Consider the following 19,944-nt stretch of genomic DNA (forward strand, 5'->3'; position numbering starts at 1 on the left):
ATTGCTTTAGCACAATTTTGAAAACAAGGGCTGTTTTTTTTTTTTAAAAAAACACTGCACACAATTAACACAACACTACACCCAATTAGCAGAATCCCTTATCTCTTTTGCAAAATGAAATACTTCAGTCAAAACTATACAACTATTTATCAAAACTCTATTTTGTTGTCATATCACAAACACATCCATCATATGATCTGATTATGTCTGAATCAGTTACACACTAATGTACTCAATACAAAACACATTTGAAAAAAAAAGTTTTCCTAGGATATAGTGTATGCTTGATTTTTATTAATCTTTTTTAGTAATATTGTTCAAGTAGGATTAGAGGATATTTTAGAGTACAAGAATATACAGACCAAACACGACACATAAGACCAGACCTGTACATTGAGGACCTTTTTCTCTCCAAATTGTGAAGAACGCTACAGTTTTTCTTCAACTGCTTACACACAAAATGTTATGCATATCATACAATTTTTTACAGTAAACATGTCACTATAACCCCATTACCCTATATAATACCATAACCCCAAATCTGCACAACCATAGTTTTCAGTTTTTTCAGTGTCTCTTCCTCTCTGTGCTACATTGCCTTCAATTTCTGTTGACAAGGGCTCCCCTGTTGACCCGTGTTTAGGACTGAGCATATTCACACCCGATAATTGTGTTTATGGGTGTGTATTTTGGAAGGTAGTGCCTTGAAATTGTAAAGATGAGACATTCTCTGAGTTTATGTGTATAAAGTAGAGGAATGAGTTTTGTAAACCAATGTGTGTACTGTTTTGCAAAAAGTATGATACTGATAATGTGCTTAGTTGTGCAAATCTGGGCTGATGTTTTGCTCTTTGAGGTTTCGGTAACTGTGGGATATTTTTGATTTTAGTGTTTCTGTGTGTCTGTGCACTGTTTCTTTACTGATGCTGAGTGCAAGTCCTGTTCCTGGAACGCCAGATCCTTTACTGTGGGTCTGCTCTCTTTGGAAGATGCCAGCTTGCACAATGCAGTTGGTATGCCAATCACTTTCCTTATAAAATATAGGCCTAGTTACAGTTTTTTTCAAATGCTTACACACTAAATCTTTGCTTGTCACACAATTTTCTAAACATGTCTTCCAAACATCATAACCCCACACCAAATCTGCAAAACCATACACTAATTCTCAGTGTTTGACTCAGTTTTCAATTGACTAAAACCCATTTTGCAAAACACCACACACAATTTTCTACTTAACACACAAAAATCGAACAGGAAGTAACTTGATTTCATTTTTCAAACACAACCCATCAAAATGCCACACTAAATCACCAGTGCTTCACTCTCTCTCTTCACATGAGTAAACACTCATTACTTTACGGAACACAATCCAGTCATTACCTTAGTATAGGCCTATGTAGGCCTTTGTAAAAAACTGTAATGCATGTGCAGAAAGGAGTATGTAATGAGTATTTTGTTTTAGGTAATCCCCAGCTGGAGTGGGTTGAACACTATGGTCATCAATCATTTTCAGGTTAGGATTTTGACACAACCCTCACACATCTCACTTTTGAAGCATGTTTGTATTACATTCTAACAAACATTCTACAAGGTGCATTCATTTACTTTTCATATCACCATAAGTTGATAAATAAAATAAAAAAAACATTTTGTTTACAATCCTGTTGTCTCTTTTGTTGCGGCCTTGGATGGTCGTCGTGACGCAACCAATTGTTAGCCTTCCTAGAATGTTGAGATTGTTTAACAGTGGATACACACTAGGTAACTCAATCCACTGACACTTGCTTAGCTGTTATCTGTCTGTCATACTATTTCAGCTTATTAACCTTTTCCGAGGAAGCTTACCTTGCTGCTAGTAGAAAAAGTGCACACCTAAGGTAAAATGGGTAAAGGGCATGTGTGTTGGCTTATGACTAAATGTTTAAGAATTCCCAAGTAGGCGATGGACAATTAGAAAGATAGAATGATGAGAATGAAAACGAATGATGATAATAATGGGTCTACACGATTCTGCCTTAAACACGAATATTATAGCCTACGGTTGATGCACTTTCGTTCAAACGCAGTCCAATATAGGCTAACCAAGGTATCACAGAAAATGTTAGAAATCAACATCTCATATTATAGGCCTAGCAGAATCTTGAAACCGTTGCTAAAATTTAGGATAAAACTTGATAAATGCTTCATTGTTGATTAGAAGTAATTTCTGAAATGCTGGAGCATAGGGATATTTTATAGTCTACATTATTTTGTTGAATAGCACTAGGACTAAAGTACTTGACCGACCTGTTGTTTTACATCAGGAAGTGCTATTTCAAGTGAAATGTCAGAAATGCAACGCTGATAACCGTGTAACTGTCTCCTTTAGGAAGTGCAGATTTCATCGTGGTCCTTGGTTAGTGATTGCACAGATACCTCAATGACAACGGAGGTATCTGAAAACCCAAGGGGGTAAAGAGCTCATGGAAAATGGAGCCTATGGCCTTGGCTTGGTTTAACCATTATTTTGTTGAGACCAGTTGACCTCATGCTGTTTGATAATGCTGAGTGGAATCTTTGATGTAATAATAGAAAACACAATAGCTTTTATTACTAAGCATAACTTTACTTTTGTATGTTATGAGTTGATAACAACATTTCTGTAGAATAGATGCGCTTCTGCACACACAATTACTGTATATTCCAGCCTAAGGGTTGCTTTAGGCTGTAAAGTGTAATGAAGAATTCTGATTACAGCTTGTATCGTAGAAACATTTTTCACAATCCCTTTCATGTACCCTGCGTTAGCGTCGAGAATAAAGAGAGCGTTGTGTTTTATGGTAATTCAGCTGCATGACATTCCCCCTGACACAAAACAATTGTTTATCTCTTTAGAGGATGCAAAACACAAATGATCGAGTGTTTTCTTTGAGGGCTTTTAAAAGTTTGCGTTGTGATGCCCTCCGTCATTAAATAAAACATGTTGATGCTGAAAAAGCTGCTGTCACCTGTTGCCAAAACCTAGCCACTCGACCGTATACATGATTGCACACAGATGAGCATCGAACCTTAAAACATTTATATCGTCAATATCACTTCTCTCTGTCTCGCGCTTTGTTATGACTTGATGACCATGCTCAAAAGTACGGGTTAAATCACAGGGAAGTTTCAGATTTCGGTTTTGCGCATTTCTTTGGGTAAACTTTGGCGAGGTCTAGATGAGAACCGGTTGCGCACAATCCATTTAATTTCCATACAGTGTAATCCATGTCGTGTAATTTCAAATGCTTCTTAGAAAGCCAGTAAACATTTACAAGCCACAATCTCAGTGAGATGGGGGTTGGCGGAGCATCTTTGTAATGACGCAAGGTCCACTCTCACATGCTCTCACAGACCCTCCCTGCAGCCGCATCTCAATGACACAGACTGATTTAAAGTCATGTCTGTGTTGTTTAATCGCTGACAAGGCAGCCTGCGCTTTAGTAGGCTATACATCAAGAATACGATGCGCACAAGACTAGCAGTTTCTGTCGGGACATTAGGCTAATATGTTGCCACCTTGAGACAATAACTGGAGAATCATTACATATTTGAGGCCTAATTCAAAGTTGGTGATATGTCTGAACCACCTTCATCACCGTCCACAGGGCACAAACCTGTACTGAAGTCAATGGATACCGGACAAGGTCAGAGTCGGTTCCAGGTGGACGTAGTGGCTGAGGCAGCAGCCGCCTCCAAAGCTGCCGGAGTAGCCGCTTCCAGTGGAACTAAGCCGGCGGGAGCCGAGGAAGCAAAGGGCAGGTTTCGGGTGGTTGGTTTTCTTGATCCAAGTGGATCCACGAATCCCCCCGAAGCCACTGACTTTGCCCAAAATGGGGACACCGTCAAGAGCGAGGGCAGTCTGTATTCCTCGGGCCAAACGCACTTTTCCGACACCCATTCCAGCACTTACTACATGCGGACATTTGGCCACAACACCATTGACGCTGTCCCCAACATCGACTTCTACCGGCAGACAGAAGCAACTCTTGGAGAAAAGTTAATCCGACCGTCGCTCTCAGAGCTACACGATGAGCTTGATAAGGTAAACTGAATCTAATAGACTTTTACGCATTGGTACGCATAACGACCTGGTATCGAATAACTGCATCTGCTTATTGTTGACATCAAACTTTTTTGTAGATGGAGTGTTGACATGTAATTATATCTGTTTTTTTAAACTAAGATGCAAACGATAATATCTATAAGACATTCCCTTGCATCATTAGGGCCTTGTATTTTGCGCCACAGATCTAACAGTAACTGTCATGTGAGAGGCATTCCCTCCCACCTGAGACCGAATCACCATTCTTTTCACGGCTTTGAATGGACTGTGTGATGTCAGGGGCCTCACCCACACGCCTGTCCCGGGGACAATACAGGCTCTCTGACTGCCCACACGCTAGGCACTGGTGCACGGCCGCCGCTACAACAATGGCGCTGTGTTCCCTGCGCCCGGCGCAGAGAGCTCCAGTGTGCCCTGTCACGGACAGACCTCAGCCCTGCCACGGGACCTTGTGCGCGCAATAAGGGCGCAATTATAACCCTTGAGTATGTCCAAACAAACAGCAGGATCTTAAACGCCTCTTAGGAAAACAATAATAACAATAAACAACTTGCAAAGTGCATGGATAGGAATCATCAACATCATCTTTAAATTATCGATATGTACATACATTTAGAAGTATTCCTGTTGGGTGCAATATAAGTAAATTATAAGGTAGTTGTTTAAAGCATTACATTAGTTTTGTGCTCCCAGTATCTGGTGAAAAGTGAACCTTTCCCTGGAATAACAAAACTTTTCTTCAAGACTTGTCAACTCTATTTTACCTTCTGCACTTGACAAATATAGACAGTAAATCAAATGGCTATTCATTTCCTAATGCAGTCTAAACATCTGTCCACAGTTTTATGCCCTTATAATACAATATAAATGTTGATGCATTTTATGTTTAGATAAGAAAGGCAATTGAGTGCACTTGCACTTTTTGAGAACTCAGAAGAAACAGGTGAAAATAGTAGTAGTAGGTACTTCTGTGCTGTGTAGGTGGAGGTAAATTATGTGTGCCTCAATGTTTTGTTTTTTTTCCCCACGTATTTTTGGATGCTTTTGTGCCTTTAATCTGACATTACAGTTGAGAGTGACAGTGGTAGAGAGGGGTAGGATCGGGACATGATATGGGCTGGACTGGAACCTGGGTCCCCATGGGCACGTGACCTGAATACGTGCACCACAGCGTGTCGTGTCGGAATGTTTAATTCAGCAAGGCGATCACTTGGAAGGAGCTCATGAATGAATTTCTGTGTTACAGTCAAAGTTTAAGTAAAAAAACTCAGCTGTGTAAATCCATCAAGCTCATTATCTCATACAGCATTTTTAAGAAGATGGAGCAGGAAAATCTCTTCACACCCATTTTTAGGTTCCTAGGTCCAAATGAGGTTGTATAAAACCTATCCTAGCTCCCAATAGAACACCATGCATATTACTGTAACTTGGAGGTGAGACATGAGCATGTCTAATATTAAGCAGAAAAGAAAAGAGAGATATTTGTATGAACTTGTTTGCATCCTGGAACCCTCCTCAGGAACCCTTTGAGGATATTTTTGCCAGTGGAGAGGAGTTCACTGCCATGGAGGGGGTGCCAGCAAAGGAGAAGCCGGAGTCCAAGGGAACAGCTGTCAAGTTTGGCTGGATTAAAGGAGTCCTGGTCAGTGCTGATGCAGACACACTATTTTTTTCTTTTGTTTAATGTACACATTTGTTCAGGGATGTCAGTTCATCACAGCATCACATCACAAGTTATTATTATTATTATATTATAAGATAGTAATGACTTGAAACAGTTAACATACGTCATACATAGTAGCCTATTTACCCAGTTAGGCATAAATCTCTTCAGATTAAAGTTGTGGATAGATAAAACATGCGGGTATTTCTCTGTCATCTTCACAGATCCGATGCATGCTGAACATTTGGGGAGTCATGCTCTTCATTCGCATGTCATGGATAGTGGGCCAGGCAGGAATTGGTATGTCAAGCCATTCATTTGATCATAATCAATTATATATGTCTCATATTTTGAGTTATTGATTGATTGGTTTGTTTATTAAATTATTTATTAATTAATTGATTGATTGGTTGGTTGATTGATTAATTGATTTTAAATTGATTGATGTGAGTGAGTGAGTGAAAGAGTGACTTTTTTTAATGGTTGAGAAATGTCCTCTATGTCTACTTTGTCTTCTATGTCTTGATATTTTTATGATATAGATTTTACTTTATCTCTCAGCTCTCTCGTGTGCAATTATTCTGATGGCTGTAGTGGTAACCACCATCACTGGCCTTTCTACCTCTGCCATAGCAACCAATGGCTTTGTGAAAGGAGGTAACCATTCTTCTTAATGTCTTACAGCCTCAAAGCAGCACTTTCAGCCTAAGAAATATATATAGAAAAAAAACCTACAATAAATTATTTCTGTGTTTCACTTAACTCTTTTTCATTTTGAACACCAATGACCTTTTTTAAGGTGGAGCATACTACTTGATATCCCGAAGCTTGGGCCCTGAGTTTGGTGGATCTATTGGGCTTATCTTCGCCTTTGCTAATGCCGTTGCAGTGGCAATGTATGTTGTAGGCTTTGCTGAAACGGTTGTAGAGCTTCTGGATGTAAGTAACTCTTCTCCTCTGCAAAGGAATAACACAAACACAAGTATAAGCAGCAGCAACCAGCCCACTGTCATTTCAGTATTTCACGAGCAGCATAGACTCCCTGGAACAATATGGTTGAAAAGACCAAATGGATGAAATAGACTGCTAGCTCACTAGTTTTTTGTTCAACTAATGAGTCTGTGGTCTTGTATGGCAGAGTGTGGATGCCCTGATGACTGATGAACTGAATGACATCCGCATTGTCGGCACCCTCACCGTCATTCTTCTCCTCGGCATTTCGGTGGCTGGAATGGAGTGGGAGGCCAAGGTCAGAGTTTGATGATCTATGTGTGCCGTACAACATGACATTCTCTTTTACACAGACCAAATGTAACACTTAAAAATGGACTCTTGCTTCCTCAGGCTCAAATTGTCCTCATGGTGATTCTGGTGTTGGCCATTGCCAACTACTTCATCGGAACATTTATTCCTTATGAATCAAAGGAGCCCATGGGAATCTTTGGTTATAATGGTATGAAATGGTCATATTCTAGTTTACCTGTAAAGCATGATGAGGCCACTGAGTGACATTGCTCCACATCTTAGTCAAGGAATTTGGTCTAGGAATCTAAATTCTTACAAAATACTTACAAAAGAGTTTCAATGTGCCATATAACTTCATGGAGCAACCTCATGCTATAAAAGGTGTTCTAAAAGGTGTTCTTCTTCCTCAAAAGCCGCCATTATGATGGAAAACATGGGCCCAGACTTCAGAGATGAAGAGACCTTCTTCTCTGTGTTCGCCATTTTCTTTCCTGCTGCCACTGGCATCCTTGCAGGAGCAAACATATCTGGAGACCTTTCAGTGAGTCCTTTACTATGCGGCGATCACAGTGGCCTTTTTCTGAATGTGCTATTCACAACTGTGTTGGTGATGAGTTCCTGGTGTCTGAGACTTTGCTATTCACAACTGTGTCTGGTGATGAGTTACTGGTGTCTGAGACTGTTATATGTTCTCATAGGATCCACAGGTATCCATTCCAAAGGGAACCCTTTTGGCCATCCTGATAACTGGAGTGGTTTATCTTGCTGTAGCCGTTTCAGCAGGTATATACATACACTTACTGTACACACACACACACACACACACACACACACACTTTATGAAAGTCACATAAAACTATATTTAAGAATGAGTAGTAATAGAATCAGTTAGATATTTCAGCTGAAATCTCATGTCATCCTGTCTGTCCTGGATGCTGATGTCTTCTGACTGGATCACCTCAACAGGATCCTGTATAGTCAGAGATGCCACAGGGGACCATAATGACACCATCCCAATGCCTAACGTTAACTGCACCGACGCTGCCTGCACACTTGGCTATGACTTCTCCATCTGTAAGGAAGGAGGCTGTAAGTTTGGCCTTCAAAATGACTTTCAGGTATGTAAAGGACTGTTGTATCATGTAGACATTGCTATATGTGTCACTGACTCTCCTCCCAACCTCACCTCAAAGTCTTTGAAACAATAAGGTCAACAACAAAGGCACAGAAATCAGCCAGATGTACCAAATCGACTTCCAAATAGACACCACAGTGTGTCATCACACTACAAAATACTGAGTTAAAATGTGTGTGTGTGTGTGCGTGTGCGTGTGTGTGTGTGTGTGTGTGTGTGTGGGTGTGTGCGCGTGTGCGTGTGTGTGTGTGTTTGTGTGTGTGTGTGTGTGTGTGTGTGCGTTTGTGTGTGTCTGTGTTTGTGTTTATGTGAGTTTGTGTATGTTCTGTTGGATTATTTCCCTCTGATTGATACCTGAGTCATAAGGGGTGTCCTGGAATGGTATTCTTGTGCAGAGAATGGCCTTCTGTTTTTGCTGTTGGACAGATGTGTGTGTGTGTGTGTGTGTGTGTGTGTGTGTGTGTGTGTGTGTGTGTGTGTGTGTGTGTGTGTGTGTGTGTGCTGTTGTTGTTGCTGTCATATGGTCACCCTCAGAGTGCCCGTTGTAAATAGTGCCATTCTTCTCCAGTCACGCCTTGGAACACCACACCTCCGGATGGCTTGCATTTCACACAGTTGTGACAGAAGTTTGACCCATGTGGTGTCACAACAGATCCTTATTCATGGGGTTAGAGGAGAGATTAAGGTTACAGTCAGGACATGAGACACATTCAAGTGAAATTGCACAAAGTGTTGAGTTGATAAGGACATGGAGTCAGTTAATGATACTCCTGAGTGAACTTTATCAACTTTCCTCTATAAACTGATTTTTATGTGGTCTTTTACAGATTACATTTTTATAAATAACATCCATTTTTGTGTAATTGAAAGAACCCACTTATTCTAATTCCAATGGGATACAGTATACAATATACTGTATATATGAAGTTATGATATACTGTATTTGTATTTTTTTCATGATGTTAAAAATGCACTGAAACATAACAGATGTCTTATGTGAAGGAATGCCACTTTGTTGCTAGGTGATGAGCACGGTGTCTGCCTTCGGCCCTCTGATCACTGCTGGAATCTTCTCGGCCACTCTGTCCTCAGCTCTGGCCTCTCTCGTCAGTGCTCCCAAAGTCTTCCAGGTGAGTTCTGCAAAGTAACGACTTTTGTGATTATTGTCTATGCTCTTCTCTCTGATTGGTCTAAATATTACTGAAACATCTGCTCAGAGATTTACACTTTGCCTGTCTGAGATTTGAAACTTTGCACAGGGTTATTCCTAATGCATGAAATAAAGTCCTAGGAAGTCATTCAACAAGACATGCCTCCTCTCTCCAAAGAGGGCCAAACAGGAGGGTGTGGTTGAGAGTCTGTTTGAAGAGTATAAGTTCCCATTCCTGAGCAGTTTCCAATATATATATTCATTTTAGTTCTGTTGTAGTCTATGGGGTTGTATTCTGATGTTGGCATGTTGGAAATAATTGGTCTGGCCATTGCTGTCTGTTTCTCTGTCTTTTGCAGGCATTATGTAAGGATAATATTTACCCAGGCCTCGGGGTGTTCGCAAAGGGTTATGGGAAAAACAATGAGCCTCTGAGAGGATACCTGCTGACTTTCTTTATCGGGCTGGCCTTCATTCTGATTGGTGCGTTTGAGTTTGATATTGCTATTAGGCAGACCATATAGAAGATCAGCAGGACATTATTATGACTTCACTTATTCTCTTATTCCAATAGCTGAGCTGAACATCATCGCTCCCATCATTTCCAACTTCTTCCTGGCCTCTTATGCCCTCATCAACTTCTCCGTCTTCCACGCCTCCTTGGCCAACTCCCCAGGTATGGCAGTCACTGGTTGGGAATGCTATGGATCTACAGGATGTTTGGACTGGAAGCCACATAGTCCTACTCTTACCTCTTCCTGTTCCTTTGATCTCTGGTGTGGATGACTCACTGCATGGCTGGCCAGCATTGCTCCTCAGCATTGCTCCTTTGTAGTTTGCATGGATGATAAAAAAGCCAATGAGAACAATATAAGAAGTTGTCTTCGCATGCCTTGATGGGCCTTGTGCTATTCAAAATAAACATGACAAATGCTTCATCTCACTGTTAAATAGGCAAAATAATTATCACTGACATGGCTGAGAGGCTTTTATGTTGTTTCCAGTAATGATCGGTATTGCTGGACGGTATTTAATTGTAAGAGGCCCAAGGGGAATTTAGTTGAGGAAGTCGGAATTCTACTATCTATTCTACTGAAGCGTTAGATTTCTAGCCTAAATGTTTAAGGTTATGGTTAAGGAATTTAGCAGACGCTTTTGTCCAAAACGACTTACAAATAAAAGAAATGAACAGTAAACAGTTTTAAAGGTGGTAAGACTACAAATGAATGACATATATCATGATTATATTACATTATATTATATTATATAATATTATATAATATTATATTATGTACAAAATAATTTATTGATAGATACTTATTTAGATCAGTATCATTGATTAGAGGTAAATATGTTGAAGAAACATCAGAACATATGCTTTAAAGAACTGTAAACTAAGGGACTTGTCAATGGTGTTGCCAACTAATTGATATTGTCTCCTCTAAATCCAGGTTGGCGTCCCAGTTTTAAATACTTCAATAAGTGGGTGTCCCTGGCTGGAGCAATCCTGTGCTGTGTGGTCATGTTTGTCATCAACTGGTGGGCCGCCCTTGTAACCAATGTCATCGTCATGGCTCTCTACATTTATGTCAGCTACAAGAAACCAGGTAATCAGACCTGTAGCTCAATCAACTTGCTTTATGTGTTTTAGTGAAGCTCACTGTATAGCACTTATTTCTAGACCTATTCACTGGTATAATAGAAGGTACTGGACGATATTTAGCGGGGCGAGAGGGCCAGTCGCCAGACAATCGGGTTAAAAATGTTCTGCCTGGCCCTCCCCCCTAGTCAATTTTTTTTTTCCAGGGGCCTCCCCCCGGCTCAAAAAAATTCTCCTAGGACCTCCCCCCTACGTGAATCAAATAAAACTGGTCGAAAAATGACGTTTACAAGGTTAAAACGGCCAGCAAATGTCATAAGCACACATACACACACACGGGTACACACGCAGCGCTGATCTCTACAATCTACAATATCAGAGTGGGCCTTTTTCTACCAGTTTTTGCTACATAAAAATAATAAAGATTGAATTGAACTCACATACCGGTATGCCTGGTGACTTGTGTGATCTTCATCTTGCAAAAGTTCTGCCTAGGCCAAACTGTGGGTTGCGACCCACTACTGGGTCGCGGAGACATGCCAGGTGGGGCGCGAAGTGATGTGAAAACAGGAGTTGTTTTTTTTTTTTTTTATCTGTAGCCTAGGCCTAGGTAGCACCCGGTGCGCAATGGACACACTGTGTTATTCATAGGGAAGCGCTCGTGTCAAGGCAGCTTAGTCCCGACCTGAATGAGATTTTGAACAAGGTTGTGAGAGTGGTGAATTTCATCCAGACCCGGCCCTTAAAAGCGCATCTGTTCCCCGCACTTTGCGAGGAGATGGGAGCTGACCACACAGCTGTAGCCTACTGTTTCACAGCGAGGCAAGGTGGCTTTCCCGAGGTAAAGTGCTGTCGCGCTAACCTGACTCTCGCCAGATGAATTTTGTTCCGCCTAGCTCCACTCATCCATCTGGGATCAATCCATTGAAGTGTTGCTTCAGAAGGCTGGGCCTAATCAAAAAATGCTTGCATATGATTGGATAAGCCACTTGTCCGTCATCTATTGACGTACTACTTCAACCACTCACATCGAAGCCAACCCATGACACTGATAACAGTCTCACAGTCGCTTACACTATGTCACATCTATGAAACTCCCGCCCTGCGTCCTGATTGGCTCTACCATAAAATCTGGTGCCGAAATCACTCTCAGGGCCTGTCCACATGGAGACGCTTTTTAGGTTAAACGCAGAGGTTTTGCTTCGTCTTGGCCGAGCGTCCAAACGAATCCTGTAAACGCACTGCCCGAAACTGCACTTTTTTGAAAACTGGTCCCAGAGTGGAAAAATCTGAAACCGTTAGCCCGTTTGAATTAGTTTAGACAGCTTAAACCGCACATCCTGCTTGCGTGTCGATGATGTCATCGCCACACCTCAGCTGCCCTGGACTTGCACTTATAGTATTGCCTAACAATACTAGTTTTCATACATGACATTACCTACGATTACACTCCGTAAGATAAATATCACAACTGGTGCTGCGCAGTGCCGATAGCTTATGATTATGGTGGACTGAACACTGTTTTTTTCTGTGTTTTTTTATGCATTCTAGCTACTGTCAGTGACGCGAGAGAACTTAAGTTATTAGGAAAGTGCGGTGTAAGTTTAGGCTAGCCTACATTAATTTGTGCGTAGTGCCAGTGTCATTCATTTATTTTACATGTCTTACAACATATATACATACATTCACAGTCAAGTGAAATCAGATATAAGCATACAAAGACGCTTAGAACTCACGTTAAGCCGATGGTAGCACACTGAATGCAAATGCGCAATTTGATGCAGGCAAAAGTATTGATTGTTACTAACGAAGGTTTTATAGCAATATTATAAATGTGGCGACAGAATAGCCTAGAACTTAGGTAAGCCTTGCGTTTAGTAGCCTAATTGCGGTGATAGCCAAAACTAATGTGAATCACGGACTATCCTACAACCAAAGAAAGTAAAGGTGATTGGTAGGCCTACCTGCGTTAGCCAAATAAAGGACGGGACTGCACCCTTCACAAACCGTAAAATAAAGTTTATTAGTTTTACAGTTGAGTACAGTTGACAGTTCACCATCAGTCCACACAAACAATTCTGGTTTCCTTGCACTAGCCATTTCGTCGTAGCCTATTCTGTCTGTTTGTAAAGCGCAAGTTTTGGTCAATTTCTGTAAAGAAACAGTGCCACCTATAGGCCTGGGGAATGAAGTAACGTGTTGAGTCGTGTTGAGATGGATCCGTTTGGACGCAAATATTCTTGATACAGTTCCAGGGAAGACGGAGGAAAAAAAGATCGGTTTGGTACCTGTGGACTAGGCCTCAATGGAAGAGGTCCCAGATGGATGTGAGTGAAGCTAGGCGGAGCTAAGCGGAACGAAATTCATCTGGCGAGAGTCAGGTTACTGTCGCGCGTGTTTGAGCTCTGTGTCGCCTCTTCTTGGAGGAAGAGCGCATACGATTCTGCAAGCACGTTCACTAATGAAAATGTCTTGATGAAGCTGGCCTATCTTAGCGATATATTTGGAAAGCTCAATGAGTTAAATCTCCAGTTACAAGGCAAAGACAAGCACCTACCTCACCTAGCAGATAAGATTACTGCATTCACCAAAAAACTCGAGGTATGGACAGGCGCCTCGATCGCGACAGTATATTAATGCCTTTGAGAATCTGAGTGAAATCGCTGAAACGTCTGATTCGGGAGCCACTCTTGTGATCCTATGTATTAAACAGTAGGCTTACGTCACATCCCTGCAGTTTATTTCAAAAATATTTCCCAACCAGCAGTGCTCAGTAAGACTGGATTATGGATCCATTTAATGCAGCATGTTGGTAGGCTATTTCATTGAATATATTGTTCAATGCTGTAAAATATTGGCATGTGCTTGCTAATAAGTTGCTGGAAAACAGAAATATGTGTGTTTAATTTACAGTGGCACATTATGTATTTATTTATAATATATCTGCAGCACCAGCTGATTTTAACTCTGCTGAAGAGGACATAGAACTTCTCGTTATTTCAATAAATGTGACAATTTTAAGCTTGATGCACTTTCTTAGAGCGATGATGCTGCCAATTTGTTTACTACGTTCCCAAACTTTATTGTAGCTCATGTGACTTCATTAAGGGCTACGATTCGCCAGTAAAGTGAAACAAGCGTAACCTCTGAGCTGAGCTTTTCCAGTGTATCTGCAGTGTATCTGCAGCATTAAGGGACTGTAATGATATTCGTAATCTCGGGTGAACATACAAGCTGCCCGGACATTGCTTCGTCTTTGCAGAAAGTCACCACGTTTGCGCCTCGCTGCTTCACTAGACGCCATGTTTAAAAACCTGCAAGTTTACGAGGGGGGTTGTGGGAGATTCAGGTAGGGTTGCGACTTTTCGGACTCGCCCACTCTGTCAAAGAGACGTGAATCATGTTTTGGCCTACAAACCTTTTAAAATATCGAAAACGGATCATTGATCAGGGAAAAATAATTTTCCTCGGCCCTCCCCCCAGGCCAAAAAAATTCTCCTGGGCCTTCCCCTAAGGCTTAAAAAAATCTCTTAGCCCCCCCCCCCCCAAATTCAATTCAAATGCAATTGATTGACATGGATGATGGATGGTGTCTATTTTGTAATATTACAGATGTGAACTGGGGCTCATCCACACAAGCACTGATGTATAACCAGGCTCTGTCCCACTGTTTGCACCTCACTGGAGTGGAGGACCACATCAAAAACTTCCGGTAGGCTACTCAGGCCATCAGTGGAGCAGAGCTTATGTTGTCATATTGACCATGGATTATTTCAATCATTTGCAGACAATAAGAGATCATAAAACATTATGGCACTTTAAAAGCCTAATGAGAGTGTTTGGTTAGAAAAGCGATGAATAATGTTTAATGTTGATATCACTGCTATGTCCAGACCACAGTGCCTTGTGATGACGGGCTATCCCAACTCCCGTCCAGCACTACTCAACCTGGTACATTCTTTCACCAAAAATGTGGGGCTCATGGTCTGTGGACATGTCCGTACGGTAAGGCCATCATCAAATATGACCAATACGATTTACCTCTTACAAAATTGTATGATAGATAACCCTTTCATGAGGGCATACTATTTTACACAGATCTCTACACCTTATGAATCCACCTCTAAGTTGACATCAAATGACTGATATATGACTCTTGACTCCATATATGTAGGGAACACGGAGGCCAGTCTACAAGGAGATACTAGGTGACCAGCTTCGGTATCAGCGCTGGCTTTTGAAGAACCATACCAAAGCCTTTTACTCACCTGTCTTTGCTAAAGACCTGCGGGATGGAGCACATTACCTTCTGCAGGTAACTTTAGGTTTCCAGAGCTGACCAAAGCACTGGCAATTTGGCAAATCTGTGAAGTTCTTATAGTACACGATGAAGTTACTATAGATAACTTTTGAGACGTAATGTGCGTGCATGTTTGTGTGTGTGTGTGTGTGCGTGTGTGTGTACGTGTATTTTCAGGCCACAGGGTTGGGTCGTCTGAAGACCAACACATTGGTGTTAGGGTATAAGAATAACTGGAGGGAAGGAGAAATGAAAGACGTGGAGATTTACATCAATACAATTCAGTAAGATCACAATCTCCCACCACAATCAAACCTACTTGTCTAAATATTTTTTAAAAAATGAATGCCGTAGAAAAGAGCTTCAATTATTCCACTATAATTTCCATGTAGCATATTGTGGTGTGTGACTGTGTGTATTTGTTTTAGTGATGCTTTTGACCTGCAGTATGGAGTGGTGCTCTTCAGGCTGAAAGAGGGCCTGGATATCTCACACATCCATGGACAAGGTAAGCGGCATGGGGTATAGGCAAACCCTATAGGAACTATGTACAATATACAATTATATGTGTACTTGACATTCATGTTGCCCTGTCCTGCTGTTCCCAGATGAGCTGATGTCATGCCAAGAGAAGGCCCCTGGGATGAAAGAGTTTGTGGTGTCCATCAGCCAGAGCAGAGACTCGGACAGTGACGTCTCCAAACCCTCATCGAAAGGCACCAGCACACAGAGCAGCCCCCTCATACATAGAGGCAGGTGCCATATGCCTATGAGAATGATCTGAAACATAGCTAGCATGGCTCAATATGAAATGTGATGTTGTGAATATGCAAAGGTTCCATATGACGTGACTGCCTGTGGTGTTGATGTTTAGATACTAAGCACCCCAGTGTGCCACTGAGTGTGGCTGATCAGACACTTCTGGAGGCCAGTCAACAGTTCCGGAAGAAACAGGGCAAGGGTACCATTGACGTGTGGTGGCTATTTGATGATGGAGGTATGCTAATCATACTTTTTCTGTAAAATCATTTTGATTTTAAAGTCACATATTGCAAGAATTCTGGGTAGAGTTACTCAGGTGAGAGCATGGGCAGTGTTTAAATACAAATGTATTCCTTTTCCAGGACTCACTCTACTGATTCCATATTTACTCACCAACAAGAAGAAATGGAATGACTGCAAAATTCGTGTCTTCATTGGTGGTAAAATCAATAGGATTGACCATGACCGCAGAGCGTGAGTTTACTTTTTTTGCAAAAGGTTCATTCAAAATGTCTTTTTATGCTTAAGAATACATATTTCCTGCTGAAGCACTGTCATGTTCGGGCTTATTCCTCTAACTTTCCACTTCCCTTCCTCCTCTCCACTAGGATGGCAGCTCTCCTCAGCAAATTCAGAATTGATTTCTCCGATATCACTGTCATTGGAGATATCAACACCAAGCCAAAGAAATCAAAGTAAATTTGTCTATCCATCTGTCTATCTGTCCATCTGTCTGTCTCTCTGTCTGTCTGTCTGACTGATTGACTGTGTCCTCATAAGTGTCAGTAGCAGCTCCTGTGTAGTGAGGGGTTTTGCCTGTGTCCCTGCAGTAAGGTGGCCTTTGAGCAGATGATGGAGCCGTACCGTCTGCGGGAGGATGACATGGAGCAGGAGGCTGCGGAGAGGCTGAAGGCCCAAGAGCCCTGGAGGATCACGGATAATGAGCTGGAGCTCTACAGGGCAAAGGTGTGGCCCAGCAGGACCACCCACACAAGCAGGGACACAAAGAGATGCACTTAGTGGGAATGGATATTGATAGACAGTATAAACATTACAGACAATCTATAAACATTAGATAAAAGTGCAAGAGCACCCAAATCCCATGGATGTGATTGAAATACATTTCCCACCCATTATCTTGATAAACATTTGACATGTAAAATAAAGTGCATTGCATGGGAAGTAGTCATTCAAGTCAACAAGCAGCTGTTCACAAAATCATGACTGCATCATGATGCATGTGTTTAAAAACAATGAAAACCACAAAGTTAGAAATGTGTTTGGGATTTTCAAAGCTTTTTTCTTTTGCTTATGGTATGTATCTGTTCTCTATAAAGGAGGCCAAAGATAATTATTCATATGGTAAACAGAAGTACATCTTCACTATAGTATAAAGTCTGTGAAATATGTGTTTTTTCTTCCAGACGAATCGTCAAATTAGACTGAATGAGTTGTTGAAAGAGCACTCCAGCACAGCAAACCTCATTGTGATGTAAGTGTAACAGGACATCATGTGTATTTATATCTCACAGTCTGACGCCACTGTCACTCATACCTACAACCGTTACCATCGTGGTGTCCCACCCCCTTGCTCTCTCTCCCCCACAGGAGCATGCCCCTGGCCAGGAAAGGGACGGTGTCCAGTGCCCTCTACATGTGCTGGCTGGACACATTGTCCAAAGACCTGCCTCCCATCCTCCTGGTGCGTGGCAACCACCAGAGTGTCCTCACCTTCTACTCCTAGTGTGTCCTGGCACCCACAGTACTCCCACATGGTTGCAATCAAAAACACTTAACATAATTTTTGTCTGGTCAAACAAAAAACCATTCATAAATGTAGGGTTGCATTACAGATCACAGACATTAAAGATCTAATTTAACCAGTGATACTCTAGGGATTTTGATGAGTCAATTACTCTGTGCTTCAGTCACTGGATGATGTTACTCAAATGGCTTCAACAGAGAATCCATATATTAGCTCAAGGGCCAAGTAATGGTAAACTTTGAAAAAGCGCATTGAAAGAACATACAGATCAGACTACGCTGGAAATAGTTTTGTTGAGATTGTCGTCTGTGTAATAATTAACACCCATGTTTGGTCCATGCTGTTTAATTTGTAATGTTTAATGGTACATATCTTTTGGGAGCACAAGTGTCTTGGAACCACCACATAGCATGACAGTGCCAACATTTATTTTATGCCATTAATATTTGTTCTGAGTTTAAAACATAGCACATTTTCTACAAAATCTTGCGACAAAATGATGAGTAGACTAGGGTATGTTTTGTATTTGGGACATAAGAAACAATTGCTTTGTGGTTTGATACTTTCTTGTTACACACAATGATTCCAGCCTTACCATGAGTGCCTTTAGCTGAAGTCTGCAGTCAACACCAAGTAATTAACCACCGTCCTATCAATTACATGGACGAACAGAGTTATATCCATCAAAACATATTATATATTGAGAAAAGAAAAATAAGAAAAAAGTGAGAAAAGTATTACTTTGTTTTTACCACTATAGTTTAACTATTAATCACTCACTATTAATCTGTCTTAAAGTTTCTGTAAATTATGAGATATTCTGGATATTTGAAGTACAAGTTTAAAGCTACTACACTTATGATCATAATCATTGCTTTAATACTAATACCGCAAAGAGTACTTTCAATAAAATACTTCCTTTAAGAAAGAAAGTGACTGTAAAATATCATTTTGCCGATGTTTATACAGATTTTAAGGTAAATATCAAGTTGTGCACACGCTGTATTACAAACCCTTTGACAGTCTTTGATTAGGCTACCTATATATCTCTGTTCCATAATTAGCATTATGCTAAATGTAAAAAAAATGCATTTGTTAGTATGCATATATTTGTCAGGCATGTTTTGAGGGGGGGTGATATGTCATATCGGCAAATAGAACCCCAAATCAGAAAAAGTTGAGATGTTGTGTAAAATGCGAATAAAAACAGAATGTAATCTGCAAATCTTGTAAACTCATATTTAGTTGCCAAAAGGACACAGACAACATATCAAATGTTAAAAATGACAAATTTGACTATTTCATGAAAAATAAATGTTCATTTTGAATTTGATACCAGCAACACGTTGGGACAGTTGGGACGGGGGTAACAAAATTCTGGAAAAGTTGTGTAATGATAAAGAAAACAAAAGGAGGAATGATTCACAACTAATTAGGGTAACTGGCAACATGGTTGAGTATGAAAAAGAGCATCCCAGAGAGGCAGAATCTCTTAGAAGTAAAGATATAGGGGTATTCATCAGTGTAAACCTCTGTGGATAAATTATGAAACAATCTCATTTTAATGCTTCTTAACATGAAATTGTGAAGTATGTGGGGAGTTCATCATCTACAGTACACAATATCATTAAAATATTCAGAAAATCCAGTGAAATCTTTGCAAATTAGGGATAGTGCTGAAAAATAATATTGGATGGCCATTGTCTTTTGGACCTCAGATGGCACTGCATCAACACCAGACCTGTTTCTGTAAAGAAAATGATTGTATGGGCTCAGGAAAACCTCTGATAACCATTGTCTATGAGCACAGTTTGATACTCAATTCAGAAATGCTAGTGTAAACTTTACCATGCAACAGCCAAAATTGTATTTAGACATGATACAGAAATATCACCGTCTCATCTGGGCCTGAGCTTGTTTAAAATGGGCTGAAGTAACGTGGAAAAAGGTCCTGTGGTTAGACCAATCAAAATGTGCCATTCTTTTTGGAAATCATGGACTCATCTAGGCTAAAGAGTAGAGGGCCTATCCAAGTATCCAACCTATCCAACTTGTTTTAGTGCTCAGTTTGAAACCCAACATCTATGACAGTGTGGAGGTGCATTAGTGCCTACAGCATGGGTATTTTGCACATCTGGCAAGGCACAATCAATTCTGTATTATGTATACAGGTTTTGAACAACATAATACTGCCACCCAGGCAATGCTTTTTTTCCAGGGAAGACCTTGAATATTTCAGG

The 19,944-nt window shown here is 40.8% G+C and overlaps 1 protein-coding gene across 3 annotated transcripts; it reads left to right on the forward strand.

Annotated features, from left to right (window-relative positions):
* The first annotated feature begins 1,304 nt into the window (after positions 1-1,304).
* Positions 1,305-18,863, forward strand: LOC125295210 (solute carrier family 12 member 2). Of its 3 annotated transcripts, none has more exons than XM_048244451.1 (27): positions 1,305-1,877; positions 3,627-4,063; positions 5,604-5,726; positions 5,972-6,047; positions 6,309-6,404; positions 6,547-6,686; positions 6,886-6,996; positions 7,092-7,200; positions 7,406-7,533; positions 7,691-7,775; positions 7,959-8,110; positions 9,150-9,257; positions 9,637-9,760; positions 9,852-9,953; positions 10,729-10,884; positions 14,490-14,589; positions 14,771-14,882; positions 15,052-15,192; positions 15,355-15,461; positions 15,606-15,685; positions 15,786-15,929; positions 16,052-16,174; positions 16,302-16,413; positions 16,548-16,634; positions 16,770-16,905; positions 17,364-17,431; positions 17,548-18,863. In XM_048244451.1, the coding sequence occupies exons 2-27, from the start codon at positions 3,650-3,652 to the stop codon at positions 17,681-17,683; spliced, it is 3,270 nt and encodes a 1,089-aa protein (XP_048100408.1). In that variant the 5' UTR covers positions 1,305-1,877; positions 3,627-3,649; the 3' UTR covers positions 17,684-18,863. The 3 variants fall into 3 exon arrangements, with proteins under 3 accessions (XP_048100408.1, XP_048100409.1, XP_048100406.1); XM_048244452.1 differs by lacking the exon at positions 1,305-1,877 and adding an exon at positions 2,446-2,561; XM_048244449.1 differs by lacking the exon at positions 1,305-1,877 and having other exon boundaries at positions 2,606-4,063.
* The last annotated feature ends 1,081 nt before the right edge of the window (positions 18,864-19,944 follow it).

The sequence above is a fragment of the Alosa alosa genome, chromosome 5 (assembly GCF_017589495.1).
Source record: "Alosa alosa isolate M-15738 ecotype Scorff River chromosome 5, AALO_Geno_1.1, whole genome shotgun sequence".
Taxonomy (NCBI): domain Eukaryota; kingdom Metazoa; phylum Chordata; class Actinopteri; order Clupeiformes; family Clupeidae; genus Alosa; species Alosa alosa.